At 61.6% G+C, this 16091-nt stretch overlaps 1 protein-coding gene across 9 annotated transcripts in view; it reads left to right on the forward strand.

Annotated features, from left to right (window-relative positions):
• Positions 1-16091, forward strand: part of FARP2 (FERM, ARH/RhoGEF and pleckstrin domain protein 2) — a 95332-nt gene that overhangs the window by 77047 nt on the left and 2194 nt on the right. For 7 of the 9 annotated variants that reach the window (XM_038574448.1, XM_038574452.1, XM_038574455.1 and 4 more), the window contains 11 exons: positions 10-91; positions 2374-2611; positions 5005-5135; positions 10144-10212; positions 11012-11101; positions 13571-13591; positions 13796-13878; positions 14444-14562; positions 14921-15081; positions 15680-15787; positions 15864-16015. In XM_038574448.1, the coding sequence (XP_038430376.1) occupies positions 10-91; positions 2374-2611; positions 5005-5135; positions 10144-10212; positions 11012-11101; positions 13571-13591; positions 13796-13878; positions 14444-14562; positions 14921-15081; positions 15680-15787; positions 15864-16015 (1254 nt within the window). The remainder of the gene's footprint in view (positions 1-9; positions 92-2373; positions 2612-5004; positions 5136-10143; positions 10213-11011; positions 11102-13570; positions 13592-13795; positions 13879-14443; positions 14563-14920; positions 15082-15679; positions 15788-15863; positions 16016-16091) is intronic. The other 2 variants (XM_038574453.1, XM_038574454.1) reach the window with 2 other exon arrangements.

Here is a 16091-nt window from a genome sequence, read left to right on the forward strand (position 1 = left end):
CTGCTCCAGGGAAGGGTCTTCCAACACCCATGCCACAGCCGGTCACCAACGAATCGGGGACATCCTGCTCAGGAACATGCATCAGTTAAAGGTAGTGTGGGTTGGTGCGATGACTCCACAGCTGACAGTGCAACCTCAGCATTCCCCTCAGGACAGCGGCCCCCGTCAGGATAGCGTTACCCTCAGGACAGCGTTGCTCCCCCAGAGCATTTTTTCTCTTTAGGACAGTGTTCCCCCTCAGGACACTGTCCCCCTCAGAGCACTGATGCTCAGGACAGCATCCCACCCCAGGACAGTGTCCCCCTCAGGATAGCGTTGTCCCCAGAGCAGTTTTCTCCTCAGGACGGTGTCTCCCCTCAGGACAGCGTCCCCCTCAGGATAGCATTGCTCTCCAGAGCAGTTTTCTCCTCAGGACAATGTGCCCCATCAGGTCAGCACCTCCCTCAGGACAGCCTTACCTGCAGGACAGCATTGCTCCACCAGAGCATTTTTTTTCCCTCAGGACAGTGTTCCCCCCAGGACAACATTCCCCTCAGGGTAGCATTTCCATCAGAGCAGTTTTCTCTTCAGGAGGAGTGTCCCCCTCAGGACAGTGTGATGTTCAGAGCAGTTTTCTCTTCAGGACAGCATCCCCCTCAGGACAGTGTTCCCTTCAGGATAGCGTTGCTCCCCCAGAACAGTTTTCTCCTCAGGATGGTGTCCTCCTTGGGACAACATCCTCCTCAGGACAGCATCCCCCAAGAAATGTCCCCCTCAGGACAATATCCCCCTCAGACAGCATTGATCTCCCAGAGTAGTTTTCTCCTCAGGACAGCATTCCTCTCAGGACAGCAATACCCCTCAGGACAGTGTTCCCCCCAGGATTAGCGTTGCTCCCCCAGAGCAGTTTTCTCCTCAGGACAGCATCCCCCTCAGAACCGTGTCCCCCTCAGACAGCGTTACTCCCCCAGAACAGTTTTCTCCTCAGGACAGTGTTCCCCTCAGGACCCCGTTGCTCCCCCAGAGCAATTTTTCACCTCAGGACAGCACTACCCTCAGGACGGTGTCCCCCCTAGGACAACATTCCCCTCAGGATAGCGTTTCCATCAGAGCAGTTTTCTCTTCAGGACAGCATTCCCTGAGCAACATCCCCATCAGGACAGTGTCCCCCTCAGGTTAGCACTGCTCCCCCGGAGCATTTTTCTCCTCAGCACAGCATTCCACTCAGGACAGCATCCCCCCTCAGGTCAGGGTCTCCCTCAGGATAGTGTTACCTGCAGGACAGCAGTGCTCCCCCAGAGCAGTTTTTCTCCAAAGGACAGGGTCCTCCTCCCAAGAGCATTCCCCCAAAGACAGTCTTACCCTCACAGCGGTGTTCCCCTCAGAGCAGCATTCTGCTCAGGACAGTGGCCTTTCCTCCGGGACAGTGTTCTCCTAGGAACAACGTACAGCGTAGGGTTCGCTTCTCCTCAGCTCAGGGTTCCCCGCAGGTCACCGCTCCTAAGGGGACAGCTTTTCCCTGAGGACTGCGTTCCAACTAGACTGTAAACCGTCAAGACAGGGTTCCCCTCGGCGGAGCCTCCCCCTCAGGACAGCGTGAGAGGAGGTAGCATGTTGCGGGCTCACACTCCCGACGCCTGCTCCTCCGGGAGCCGCGGTGGGACGTCAGCCTGCGCCGCCCACTCCGCGTGCAGTTGCTGCCGCCCTTGCCGGGCTCAGCAGCCGCGCGGGATGCGCAGAGCCTGAGCTGGTGTTGGGGTTTGTGTCCGCACCCCTGCGGGCTCCTCAGGGAGAGGGGCCGTGGGAGCCGAGTCGGCAGCGCGGCGGAAGCAGGCTGGCCTCTCGTTAGGACCGGGCGTCACGGGGGTCGCCAACGAGGGGGCTGGCTGTGGCGTCCCGGGCAGCCCCGCCGGCCCCGCGCGGACTCTGGCTTCCCAAGGCCTCGCGCCCCCGCCGGGCCTGTGCCACCTCCCGCGGGTGCAGGCCCCGCCCCCAGAAGCGCGAGCCGGAGCCCAGGCTCCTCGGCCTTCTCAGCCAGGTGGCAGGTCAGCCCTTCTATCTCCACGGCGGCTGCGCGATTTAAAATCAAAATCCACCCAAGTGTTGGCGATTGTCGTCCCCAGATGTCGTGCGTGATGTTTGTAAAACAAAGGACTTCACGTCGAAAGCCCCGGGAGGTGGGGAGGGGCTGGGCGCTCGGCGTCCGTGGGGTGTGCGGAGTCGTGCGCCCCGAGCCGGGCCACAGGAACGCGGGGGGGGGCGGGGGGAGGGCGCCGCGGTCCCGCCTCCGCCTCACGAGGGCCGCTCCAGCCCGGGTGCTGTGCCCCTTGGGCTCTCGGGCTGGCGCGTGACATCCCCGCGGGGACGCCGCTGAGGCCCCGTGTGCGCCCGCAGGACTTCACCAGCTGCTTCCAGAGGCACGACGAGGTCCTGAGCGAGCTGGAGAAGGCGGCCCGGCGCGGCGGGAAGCTGGCGGCCGCGTGCAGGGCCTTCGAGCTCCAGAGGGTCTGCTACCTGCCCCTGAACGCCTTCCTGCTGAAGCCCGTCCAGCGCCTGCTGCACTACCGCCTGCTGCTCAGCCGGCTGTGCGGACTGTACGCGCCCGCGCACCCCGACTCCGCGGACTGCCGGGGTGAGCGTGGGCGCCCGGGGCCCTGGGTCAGGAGGCGCCCGGCGCGGGGAGCAGGGGTGCGAGGCTGGGCCCCAGCGCGGCCGTGCTCGGGCCGGCGCGGGGCCGGTCGGTCTGTCCTTCGCTCCGGCACTCCCGGCCGGGCCGCGTGTGCCGCCCTGGGAGGTCCCGGGAGTGTCCTCCCGCTGCCCCCCCGCACCGGGCGAGGGCAGTGGCTCAGAGCGACCTGCTGGCCGCAGACATTTCTGTCCTCAGAGCCTCGCCTCTAAAACAAACCCTCGGGCCGGGACGGCCTGTCGGGCCATCGTCACACTGATGGCCTCGGTCGTCACCTGCGGTGAAGGGACAGATGGGGCCTGGCTGCGTCCGCCTGGTGCCGGAGGCTCCTGCTGAGCCCCCCCCCGAGCTGGTCCCCCAGGCCCGGAAGGGAGCAGCGGGGTTCGTGGCGGGCCGTCTCGCGGTGACGTCCTCCTCCGTCCTCCTCCTCGCTCTAGACGCGGGTGTTTTCTGGTTGCTGGAGGAGGACGGGCTTGTCAGAGACGCCTGCCCGGTCCCCGGGCTCCCCAGGCTCCGGCTGGCGGCGGGAGGGCGCAGCGGGGGCAGAAGGCTGGGCGTGGCGCTCGCCTGGGTTCCCCGCAGGCCGCTGAAAGCCCCCGCAAGGTGGTTCCTCAATGTGCCGGGGACATCGTTCACGCAACCTCGTTCGGCCCCGTGGCCCAGAGGGGTTCGCGTCCGAGCCGGCGTCCGCAGAGCGCCGGGAGGGCCCAGGGGGCTCGGGGGCCTCCCGCTCCGCAACCCGGGGCCTTGGGGGCTGGAGCTGGAAGCTCCGGGCAGGAGGCCGCACCTCGAGTTGGGGCCCAGAGAAGGGGTCTTGTCCTCTGGTAGGCTTCCCAAGGGCAGCGCGTGGGCGCCAGTCGTGTGGGGGCAGCCCTGTGGCCCCGATGGTGGCCACCGTGCCACACGTCATCTACAGGGGAATGACTCGTCAAAGCACGTGCTTTCCTATCTGACTGTCCTCCCGAGGCTGAGAGGAGGCAGGCGTCCTCGCCCTGCCGGGAGCAACCAGCCGCGGGGGCAGAGCCGAGGGGGCGGGCTTCCCCGCTGCGCCTCCTGCGAGCCCCAGGTCCGGGGCGTCCGTGGGTCCTGGCAGGAGGAGCGCAGATTTTGAGTGTTCTAGCAAGGAGACAAGGTGCGCTCAGAGCACGCCGGTCAGCAGCTGCCCGGGTGGCCCGTCGCGGCGCATCCCCCTTCCCGGGGTGAACCTTCACGGGCACCCCGGGCCCGCCAGGTCAGCACCCGCCCCTCCACTCGGCGGGAAGGACAGATGTCCCGAGACGCGGCTGGCTGGGCCCTTCACAGCAGTAGGTGGTTCCTCCCACAGAACCAACGGGGCTGCAGCCCGGCCCGGAGCTACCCAGAGACCGTCCCCCTCTCTAGCAGCTGTGAGCGTCCACGAGTGACCGCAGCATGCGCCGAGCAAGCCCGGGGTTCAGGTCACCTGCAGGGAGCACTTGCTGCAGCGGCAGCAGCAAACCGGAGATGACCGTCCCGGGGGAGCCAGGCTGAGAACGGGCCTGGAATTTTTTTTTTTTTTCAAAGATTTTATTTATTCATGAGAGACACGGAGGGAGAAGCAGGCTCCCTGTGGGGAGCCCGACGCAGGCCTCGATCCATGATCTGAGCGGAAGGCAGATGCTCGACCACTGGGCCACCCAGGCGTCCCTAGAATGTTCTTTGAATTTTTTTTTAAAGATTTTATTTATTCATGAGAGATACAGAGACACAGGCAGAGGGAGAAGCAGGCTCCGTGCAGGGAGCCCGACGTGGGACTTGATCCCGGGACCCCGGGGTCATGCCTTGAGCCAAAGACAGACGTTCAACCACTGGGCCACCCGGTGTCCCACGTTCCTTGAATTAAAACTGCCTTTTATTTATTTATTTATTTTTTTATTATTTATTTAAGTCACAGACAGAGAGAGAGAGGCAGAGACACAGGCAGAGAGAGAAGCAGGCTCCATGCACCAGGAGCCCGATGTGGGATTCGATCCTGGGTCTCCAGGATCCCGCCCTGGGCCAAAGGCAGGCGCCAAACCGCTGCGCCACCCAGGGATCCCTAAAACTGCCTTTTAAAACGCCGGTTCCCAAGGCAGCTGGCTGGCTCCGTGGTGGAGCATCTGCCTTCGGCTTAGGTTACAGTCTCCGGGTCCTGGGGTCGAGCCCCGTGTTGGGCTCCCGGCTCGGTGGGGGTGACTTTCTCCCTCACCCCTGCCCAGGTTCACTCGCTCTCTCAGATAAAACCTTTGAATAAGTAAGAGGACAGTTCCTGTCACAGAGGCGTGGGTGGGGTTGCCCGTGCCCACCTGCCCGCGCCTGTGCTGAGGGGCCTCTCCCCACAGACGCCCTCCAGGCCATCACAGAGGTGACGTCCGCACTCCAGCACAGCCTCGCCCGGCTGGAGAACCTCCAGAAGCTGACGGAGCTGCAGCGGGACTTGGTCGGTGTAGACAACCTCGTCACCCCGGGCAGGGTGAGTGACTTGAAGAGAGTTTTGTGAGACGGTCGCTTCATCGCTTGGTGCTGGTGTGGACGAGGTGTGCTGTCGGTTTCTGGTGTCCGGGGTCGCGGCTCAGCACCTGTACGTGACCCTGCGCCATCTAATCCCACCACCTGTGTCACCCCACCCCACCCAACCCCGTGACCTCAGTGTGTCCTCCAGAGTTTAGCGTCTGTTTCTTGGCCTCTTTTCTTCCTTGGTTCGTTTGTTTCATTTCTCAAGTCCACACGTGAGTGAGGTCACATGGCACGTGTCTTTCTCTGACTGGCTTATGTCCCTTGGCGTCGCCCTCCGGATCCGTCGGTGGTGATGCAGGTGGCGAGGCGCCGTCTAACGGCTGAACAGTGTTCCACCGGGCACACTGCACACCTTCCTCCCCTCCTCCCGCCGGACGCCCGGCTGCTGGGGGTAACGCGGCCGTAAACGTAGGGGTGCAGGGGCCTTTTCAAATCAGTGGTTTTTTCAAGGTTGGGGGGGAAATACTGGCAGGGTGATCACCGGATCACGCAGTCCTTCTATTTTGAACTTTTTGAGGAACACCCACCCTTTCTCCAGGAGGCTGCACCAGGCTGCGTACCCCCAACACGCCCGAGGGCTCCCCTTCTCCACATCCTCGCCGGCACCTGTCGCCTCTCGTGTTGGGACTTTAGCCGTCCTGACAGGTGCGGAGCGATGGCTCATATGGTCTCGGTCTGCGTCCCTGATGCTGAGCGATGCTGAGCATCTTCTCGGGCGTCTGTTGGCCTTCTGGAGGTCTTCTTCGGAGAAACGTCTCTTCTGTCTTTTGGCCATCTTTAATCGGATTATTGGGTTTTTCGGTGTGGGGTTGCAGAAGTTCTTTGTGCACCTGGATGCCGACCCTTTATCAGACGGGTCACTTGCTACCCCCTCCCCTGCCCCCCGGCCGTTCCCTTCCCTGTGTGGAAGCCTGTGCTGATGAAGTCCCAGAAGTTTCTTTTTGCTTCTGTCTCCCTCGCCTCAAGAGAGCCATCTAGAAAGATGCTGCTAAGGCTGACGTCAGAGAGGATGCAGCCTGCGTTCTCTTCTAGGATTTTTATGGCTCGGGTCTCACATGTAGGTCTTTAATACACTTTGAATTTATTTTTCTGTTTGTGTAAGAAAGTGGCCCCGCCCCGGTCCATTCTCCTGCACGTGGCCGTCCAGGTTCCCAGCACATTTGTTGAAGAGACTCTTCATCGCATCGCACATTCTTGCTTCTGTTGTCAAAGAGTAGTTGACCATACAACTGTGGGATTATTTCTGGGTTTTCGGTTGTGCTCCGTTGCTGTCTGTGGCCGTCTCCGCGGCCGGGCCACACTGATCACCGCGGCGCTGCGGTGTAGCTCGCAACCTGGGGTCGTGCTGCCTCCGGCCTTGTTCTCGTTCGTGTCATTGCTTGTAACTGAGACCTTAGTGACCTAGCACAGGATTCACGGCGCCGTTGGTGGTCTCCAGTGCATCCACAAGGCTGTGCCATCATCACCAGTAATGACGGGGGTTTTCAGTCCCCCAGAAAGAAACCCTTTCTCTCTCTCTATTTTTTTTTATTTTATTTTTTTAATTTATGATAGGCACACAGTGAGAGAGAGAGAGGCAGAGACACAGGCAGAGGGAGAAGCAGGCTCCATGCACCGGGAGCCCGACGTGGGAATCGATCCCGGGTCTCCAGGATCGCACCCTGGGCCAAAGGCAGGCGCTAAACCGCTGCACCACCCAGGGATCCCCCCTTTCTCTCTTAAACCGCTCCCCGTCCCCCTCCCCGGTCTATGGCAGCTACTAGTCCACTGCCGGCGGATTTGCCTCCTCTGGGCCTTTCCTGTAAGCGGAATCACGATGTGGCCTTTCGTGTCTGGCTTCTTTCGCTGAGCATCGCTTTCCAGATCCATGCTGTATAGGTCAGCACCTCCTTTTTGTGGCTGAATCTGTTCCATCCTATTCACTTCTCAGAACAGGATTTGCCAATACGTCCTCCCATGTTGTGGGTTTTTTCACTCTCTTGGTGGTATCGTTGACAACATAGAAGTTTTATTTTTATGAAGTCACATGTATCTATTTTCTCTTGGGTCGCTGGTGCTGTAGGTGTCACAGCTGACACGCCACTGCCTGGTCCACAGTAGGACGATTTACCTCTGTGCTGTTTTCTTCCAGGAACTTTCTATGTTCAGCTCTCGTGCTTAGATACATACACCAGACTCTGTGTATCCGGCCATCTGCTGGCGAACGTACGCTGGGGCTGCTCCCCTTTGATGTGATTGTGCGCAGTGCTGCTGTGCGCATCTGTCCACGGGTCCTTAAGTGAATGTGTGCTTTCAGGTCTCCTGGTAGATGGACTGGAACTGCTGGGTCACAGGGTAATGAAGTTTGACATTTTGAGAAACTGCCAGTTTTCCAAAGTTACTAGGTAATTGTACATTCCCACCAGGAGCGCGTTGGGATTCTGGTTCCTCCATATCTTATCCCTTTGAGCCATCGTGGCGGTGGTGGTCAGTGGTATCTCAGTGTGGCCGTGATTTGCACTTCTCAGATGGCCAACGGCATGTTTTTTGTCGTGTGTTTATCAGCCACTTGGAGCCTTCTTTGGAGAATTGCCTATTTAGATCCTTTGCCCACCTTTTAATTGTTGCCTTTTTTGCTGTTGTGAGATTCTTTCTTTCCTGGACACCACTTACCAGAACAGGATTCGTAAATAGGTCCTCCCATTTTGTGAGTCATTTTTTCACTTTTTTTTCCATTCTTTTTCTTTTAAGATTTTATTTATTCATGAGAGACACAGAGAGAGAGGCAGAGACATAGGCAGAGGGAGCAGCCTCCATGCAGGGAGCCTGATGTGGGACTCGATCCTGGATCCCAGGATCACACCCTGAGCCCAAAAGCAGATGCTCAACCACTGAGCCACCCAGGCATCTCCCTTCATTTTTGTTTTTAGTTTCTTGTTTTTTCATTTTCTCAATGGTATCATTGACAACACAAGTTTGTGGGTTTTTTTGTTTTTTTTTTTTATGAAGTCAAATTTACCTATTTTCTCTTGGGTTGCTTGTGCTTTAGGTGTCACAGCTGACATGCCACTGCCTGGTCCATGGAATGACAATTTACGTCTGTGTTTTCTTCTAGAAACTTCGTATGTTTCAGCTCTCATGTTTAGATTTGGTCCCTTTGTAGTTCATTCTTGTGTGGAGTGAGGTAGGGCTTCCACTTCATTTTGTCCCACGTGATATCCTGTGTTCCCAGCACCATTTGTTGAACTGTCACAGACACAGATGTGCAAGGTTTTCGACTCTCAATCCTATTCCACGGATCTACACGTCTACGCTGCTTACTTTGTCACTAATGCCTTTTGCTTTGAACTCAGTACTGTCAACATTAGGAAACCATTTTAAGGGTTGCATGGGGATGTTTCCTGTTTCAACACAAACATACATGTATTAGAACATGGCTGTGTAAGTCGTGTTTCCACGTTAGCCTTGTTACAGAGTGAGGGTCGTGAGCTCAAAGAAGTGAGCTCCACTGAGATGTACAGGAAGGTTCTGACCTCCCGGAGTTAGGGCTTTAGTTGGGTGCCAGGATAGCTCCATTTCATTCCCCTCCTTGACCATGGGGCTCGGAGTGGAGCTGCTGGCCGGGAGCCCCCGGAGATCGGCAGGGCTCTCGTGCAGGAGGCTTCTCCTAGCGTCCCACCCCGTGTTGTAGATGGCGGCCCCAGGGAATTGTCACAAAGGGGACAAGGAGAGTAGCCACAGAGCAGGGTTCAGTGGGCTCTCCGTGTGGCCCGGGCAGGTGGCTCCACCTCCGTGACATAGATGGTCTTGGGGCAACAAGAGGACTGGCATCAGCGGCCTGGCCCAGTGCTTGCATGAAGTAGCTGGTATGACACTTGCTGCCTTCGTTGTTTTTAGCTGAACTCTCTAAAGTCCCATCTTTATAACCCAGGGCCCCCGGGCTCCCTGTTAAATACGTGCGTCAGGCCGAGACAGGAACCACGCTAGTTACGGGAGCAGAGGAATTTAAGAACGAGGGCTGCTAACTAGGAAGGAAGCTGATGATGAGGTACCAAAGCATAAGAACCAGGAAACAGCTGGGGCACAGTGCAGGTGCTGCCAAGGGGGGCCCACGGCATGGCAGGGGGCAGGGGGCACCCACAGGCCCGGGACATGCTCCCCTGGAGACAGGGCTGCTGACCCCGGTCCTCGGGTCTGGGGGGTGGGTGGAGCTGGCTCTGCAAGGGCAGGAACCCCCGCAAATAAGATTTGCGGCCGCGGGAAGGGCCCGGGTTACCCACTCACCCTCGGCCAAAGAGCAGGGTCTGGCACCGAAGCCACAGACACCACGAGCTAGTGCGGGCCCGGCCCATCAGGGGGCGACCTCGGTGCCTCGTGCTGGAGCGCGCCCCCATCTCCGCCTTGCCCGCAGGCTTCTGTGAAGTTCTCCTTTAGATGCCTTCACTCGGTCCACTTGATGGGGGGTGTCCTCTGGCGAGTCCTCAGGGTATGAAGCTCCTGCGCCTCCTGGAGCCCCGCCCCCACGTCATCGCAGGGCTGCGAAGCCTCTGGCTCCGGGAGGGACTGCGTGCCAGCGCCAGGGGCGCGGCCCACGCGAACTGCCGTCAGGGATTATGAGGACCCGTGCACCCTTCTCCCTGCCGTTCTCCAGCTGCTCTTGCCCAGGTTTTCTCAAAGCTGAGCTCAGAGATCCCCGTGCCCGAACCTCAGGGCTGCTTCACCAGAAGGTTCTCAGCAGGCCTACAGCGACATGGAGCGACTGTGGACGGACTCGGGAGCCAGCAGGAGGGAAGAGGCTGGCAGGGCATGGAGCGTTCTGGGCGGGGGGGCGCCGTCGGAGGGTTGCATGGGGCCTGCGAGGGGTTCGTCTGAGGGGCTCAGAGAAGCAGAAATGGTGACGTGAGCCTGGCCCTCAGCCCCGCCCGCACGCCACCCGTGGACGCGGCCTTGGACTGGCACCAAAGGGCCTCGTCGCTCTGTTGCAGGAGTTCATCCGCGAGGGGTGCCTTCACAAGCTCACCAAGAAGGGCCTGCAGCAGAGGATGTTCTTTCTGGTATGTGGTGCGGGTGTGGCTCTGTTGGGGGAGCCGGTGCTGGGGTCCAGCGAGCAGCCCCACATCAGAGAGGAGCCCGAGGGGACCCCAGAAAGCAGTTGGGTGAGGCACCCCCTGCCTCGGCATCCCGGGCACGGTCTGCAGAACCGTCAGCCAGGAGACAAGAGAGCCTGAGTCCCTGCCGCTGCAGGAACGTCGTGCTGGGCACTGGCTGTGCCGTGGAGCGCGGAGGCCCTCCCGGCATCAGTTCCCTTCCTCGTGCCTGAGCCGTCAGCCACGATGCCCCACCGCCTCGCCCTGGTGGGCGCTGGGCACTGGCCCTGGAGACCAGCCGCTCCTGGGTTACTAGCTCCCTGCCATCAAAATTTTTTTTTGCTTTTTTTTTCTTTTTTTAAGATTTTATTTATTTACTCATGAGACACACAGAGAAAGAGAGAGAGAAGCAGAGACACAGGCAGAGCTGGAGAAGCAGGCTCCCTGCAGGGGCCCCAACATGGGACTCGATCCCAGGACCCTGGGTCATGCCCTGGGCTAAAGGTGGCGCTAAACCACTGAGCCCTCCCAGGGATACCTTAAATTTTTAAAAAAGATGTATGTATTTATTTGAGAGGCAGAGGGGGAGAGCATGGAGCGGAGGGACAGAGGGAGACGGAGAGACAAACCTAAGCGCTCCGTGCTGAGCCACATGGGACTCAGTCTCACGCCCCTGAGATCATGACCTGAGCTGAAACCAACGACCGTTGGACACGGACACGTGTCACCTGTTTGTGAACTGTGTGTGATCAGGCCTCCCGTCTAGTTCTCAGACGTGCTGCTGTACACGAGCAGAGGAGTCACGGGCACCAGCCGCTTCCGGATCCGGGGCCGCCTCCCACTCCGCGGCATGCTGGTGAGTGCTTGGGCGCCGTCGCGGTCACCGTTCTTGGTGTCCACACCCCGCCTGCAGCGGGTGGCGCCCTCTCAGGCGTCAGGCCCGACCCACCCTGCGTGTAAAGACCCCAGCTGGGCGCCTGCGGGAGGGAGCGGACACAGCTCTTGAAAGTGAAACCCGAACCACTAAAGACTGCAGAGCCTTTCTGTTCCTGGGCTCGTACCTGACTCATCCCCGCAGTCATGTTCCCCTCACATCAGCCTCCCCGCCGTTGCACATGCACACACACGCACACCTTCCAACGGTAGGACGGCGCCACCACTGACGAGCCGCTGGTTACGGTCCAGAGCCAGGCTCGGGGCCTCCCCTGTGCTGTGAGCTGGCTGCGGGAGGGTCACCTTGCGTCGGCACCACCGTCACCGTAGCAGGCCCGGGCCCTCCGCGGCCCTGTCGCTCGGCGCGCCCTCTGTCCACACCACATGCTGTCAGCACGCTCACGGCCCCCATCACAGCCTCAGTCCCTCCAGCCTCACCCCTGCGGCCAGTTTGCACGGCCCCGCAGACCCCGCTGGAGGTCGTGGACCCTGCTCCACACACTGACTCACCCTGCGTGTGCCCTCGACTGTAAGCCCGCGCTCGGCCTGGGCCCACCTGCCACAGCAGCAAAGACAGGCGGCCAGGTTTTTGCCACAGGAACGTGCTGTGGGTCCAGGACGTGTCGGGACAGCCTCCTGTCCGGGTGTCAGGGGGTCGGACCCCACTCTGCTGTCACACTTGGCCAGGCCAGTCTTCCTCAATTTCCACCCCTTCCATTCTCGCCCCCTGCTACGTTCTCGGGGCCATCCCACCTTCCACTGGGCACCTGAGCCATCGGCACAAAGGGGCCTGTTTGCGTGACCGCACCTGCCACACCGGAAGCACACCCCGCTGGTTTGAAATACTTTTACAAACTGTATTTTCATTGTAGAAAACACTGAAAACATAAAATAAAAGTCATCCATGACTGTCGCCCCCAGTAACACATGCTGTGGGCACTTCGCACCGCGCCCTTCTGGCCTCCCAGATATTAGACTGGGGGCGGGACTCCTCGGGCCTCCCGTTCACTGCGCTGCTGCTGCTGCTGCTCAGGTCGGCCCCCAATCCCCGCCACCCCTTGCGACACAGAGACGCACGGTGGGCAGGCAGGGCACACACCAGCTTTCCTCAGTTTCCCTGCACCGGACACTTTGGCTCCATTTCGTTTTTCAGAGTCAGGAGCATCCCCACGGGACCTCGTCCTACACTCCTCCCTGCACCCAGCACAGCGCCCAGGGGCCGGGCACACGTGCCTCTAGGGCTCTGGGTAGGGCACACGCCCAGTGGAGCCTCTACCCACCTCCCCCCCGTGGCCCCATGAGGGGCACAGCCAGGGACGTCCGGGAGGCTGACGGGGCCGCCCCTGCGATGGCACAAGTGTGCCTGTCGCCTGGCCTCTACCGATGCCCGTTTGTAGGTGCCAGCCGCGCTCGGGGCCACGGGTACGTTCCCCGGTTAGCGATTCCTTTTTACTTCTCCCGCAGTTCAGTTTTACCTTGTGGGATTGACACGGCACCGGACAGGTGCCCCTGGGCTGGCGCCTGGGGACGGGGTGAATTCAGCATGTGCTGCTGCCCGGGGTGCCCGTCCTGAGTATGGGTCTCCCTGCCAGCGCACCGTCGCGTTGGCCCCGGTTCCACTTTCCAATTCACGAGCCGCCTCCACGAGGCCCCGTGGGGGTGGCTGGACTCCTGCCGACGCGTGGGGCCCCTTCTGGCCTCCCGTTCCATTCCCCTGCACCAGGCAGCAGCAGCAGCCGCCCGGGGCCGTGTCTCCTGTCGAGTCGCCGTGTGGCTGCTGCGGCACGTCCCTGAGCCGTCGTCCTCCGTAGAAGGCCCCTTGCTACGCTCTAGCGTTTAGTTCTTCCATATAAACTCAGGCATCACTGGGACAGATCCCCTCAAACCCGCCTGGACTCCTGCGGTCACGTTGGGGTCACGTGCTACCTTGGGGTGACGAAGGGGAATGTCTGCACGACCTGGTCTCACCGCCCACGCTCCCGCTCATCTCCGGTCTTCTGTGTCCGTGAGGCTCCGCGCAGGCCGACCCTCCGCGGGGGCGTCCGTTGGCCTCGCCCCGAACTCCGCAGGGCAGCAGCACGCCCGCCGCGCCTCCGGCCCCCCCTGGAGCTGCGGGCAGACGTCCCCAGTGTTGCGGGAAGGCGCGGCCGCACGTGGAGACGCCGCGCTCACCCAAGGCCTGGGGCAGGCGGGGCCGTGGTCCTAGGCCCCCCTCGGCTGGCTGCGGGCTTGCTTAGGCAGCGTTTTCCTGGGAGTCCCCTCAGTTCACCTCGATCCGTCGCGTAGGGTGTTTTTGGCTCGGAAGTTCCAGTACAGGTTTATAAAGTGAATTGTCCAGTTCTCTTTTCAATAATGAAAATGCTCAATATTTTTTCCTGTGCTTGACTTTCAGCTAATAGTGCTGGACCCACCGGTGAGTAGTGGGGTGCCCTGAGGCCCAGGGCTCACCCCCCCGGGTGGCAGGTGCCACGGCGTGGGGGTCCCCGTGCCTCTGGTAGCCCCTCGTAGTCAGCGTAGACCTGCACAGGGCTCCCAGGGACCCGTGTCGTGCTGCCAGCGGCGGTCGCGCTGGCCCCGCCCTCGCCCTCGCCCCGACGCTCGCCTCTTCTCACCACAGGTAGAAGAAGGCGAGCGTGAACGCTCTGTTCCACACTGTTTCACCATCTGTGCGGCTCAGAAAACAATCGTGGTGGCAGCCAGGTAAGAGCCTTCCCCGTCCGCCCCGGCCCCGGGCGTGCCAGCCCCGGGCTTCAGCGGCGGGACCGCGGGAGCAGCTTCTCCTTTGGTGGGTGGCTTGTGACCGTTGAGAACGTCCCCAGGCGCAGCCAGGGTGCCGCCGCTGCCCCCCGGCACCCTGCCCCCCAGCGGGGCTGTAACTGCGCAGCAACCACTTTCCCCAGGTCACAGCAGGTGGGAAAGGGGCCTGAGCTCCAGGGTGCGCCGCGGCTCCACGGCTCTCCCGTGGGAGCTGGGGGCCTCCTGGGTGGGCGTCTGGCCCTCGCCTCCCATCCTGCCGCGTCCCAGCTGAGGGCAGAGCATGCGGACACGAGCGCCCCGGGGCAGCAGGACAGACAGGAACCAGCCCTGCATCTCAGCCCTGCCCCTTAAGTCCTCGCTCGGCGTCAGCCACCCTCACAGACGTCCCGTTCCGGCGGAGGGGCCTTGGGGGCTGGACCAGGCACTCCGACCGGGCGCGGGCACAGCAAGGAGCCCCTGGGGGCCCGGGCCCCGCGGAGCCGCCTCTGAGCCTCGGCCCTCCCCCCAGCACCCGCCTGGAAAAGGAGAAGTGGATGCGTGACCTGAACGACGCCATCGACATGGCCAAGCGCGGGAGTGACCTCTCCCTGGTGCTGCCGGGCAGCGTGCTGTGCGCGCCCCCCTACAGTGAGTTCTGGCCAAGGCACCCCCGAGGGCACCCCGACTGCACCTAAGCAAGCTTCTCTACCAATCCTGTTCTTGGGGGGGAGCGAGTGGGGAGGGGCAGGGGGCGAATTCAGGAATCCCCGACTCCTCAGGGAGCACAGCCTGAGACCAGGGCCTGAGCCACCGGGCACCCCCACAAACCCGTGTCCTGGGTCCCAGGCTGCCTCCGGCCGCGTGGTCCCCAACACAAGGAACGTCCTGGGCCCTGGGGGGCGGGAGGGCCTGCGCCCTCCTCTGCAGCCGCAGCGGGGGGTTTGCTATCCGCTGACCTGGTGCCCAGGGCGCCGCCACCTCTGAGCAGAGGCCTCACTCCTCCCAGGGTCCTCGGAGGAGGCCTCTCTGGAGCAAGAGGCAGAAGAGGCTGGCGGCCCCCACGGCTCTCTGGAGGGGCAGGGCCAGCGCCGGGCCAACACCACGGTCCACGTGTGCTGGTACCGCAACACCAGCGTCTCCAGAGCCGACCACAGCGCGGCTGTCGAGGTACGGCCGCCATGCACGCCCTCCTGAGGGTCCCTGGGGCGGGCGGGGGGTGGGGGACACCAGTCAGGCAAGTCCCCTCGAGCAGCGCAGCCCAGGGGCCGCCAGGAGCCCTGAAGCATGTGCAGAGGTGCCGGGACCCTGGGAGTCCACTCCTCTATCACCTGAAGGAGCCACTTTGGGCTCCGGGCCTTTGGCCCTCGGGCTGCTGCCACTGCGTGGTGTCTGCGCGCCGGCGATGGCCCGGAATGAAGCCACAGAGCCAGGGGAGGAGGCCGTCAGAGCCGCGGGCTCACCAGGCCACTCGTGGGCATCAGCACGGACACGGGCCCATGAGCCTGGTCCCAGGGAGGGTCCCAAGGAGAGCGGGCCCCACACTGCTGACCCTGTCTGCATGGGAGGGGGGTGGTCGACAGAGCTGCGTTCGCTCGGCCCCACGCGGTCTGCCATAGTCGTGGCCGATTGTGTATAAATCCAGAAAACAAACGTAGCTCCTCGTACTTAGAGCCTGGCCTTCAGTGCCAGCGTCTGGCGGCCGCTGCGCATCCTGGGAGCAGAGCGGCTGTGGCACCTGAGTCAGCGGCTTTTTCTTTCCCTGTAGAATCAGCTTTCGGGCTATCTGCTGAGAAAATTCAAGAACAGTAGCGGCTGGCAGAAGCTCTGGGTGGTCTTTACCAACTTCTGTTTGTTCTTCTACAAGACTCATCAGGTAGGGGTGCTCCGCGGGCTCCCCGGGCCGGGCTGGGGGCGGGGGAGCAGCTGCACAGCCCCATGCCACCTCGCAGGACGACCACCCCCTTGCCAGCCTCCCGCTGCTGGGCTACAGCGTCAGCGTCCCTGAGGAGGCCGACGGCGTCCACAAGGAGCACGTCTTCAAGCTCCAGTTCAAGTCCCACGTCTACTTCTTCCGGGCTGAGAGCAAGTACACGTTTGAGAGGTAAGCCTGGGCCGGCGGCGGGGTCTGCTGCCGAGGGCGCGGGAGGACGGCGCTGCTTCCAGGGTTCTCCCCATGT

The sequence above is a fragment of the Canis lupus genome, chromosome 25, assembly GCF_011100685.1.
Source record: "Canis lupus familiaris isolate Mischka breed German Shepherd chromosome 25, alternate assembly UU_Cfam_GSD_1.0, whole genome shotgun sequence".
Classification (NCBI taxonomy): domain Eukaryota; kingdom Metazoa; phylum Chordata; class Mammalia; order Carnivora; family Canidae; genus Canis; species Canis lupus.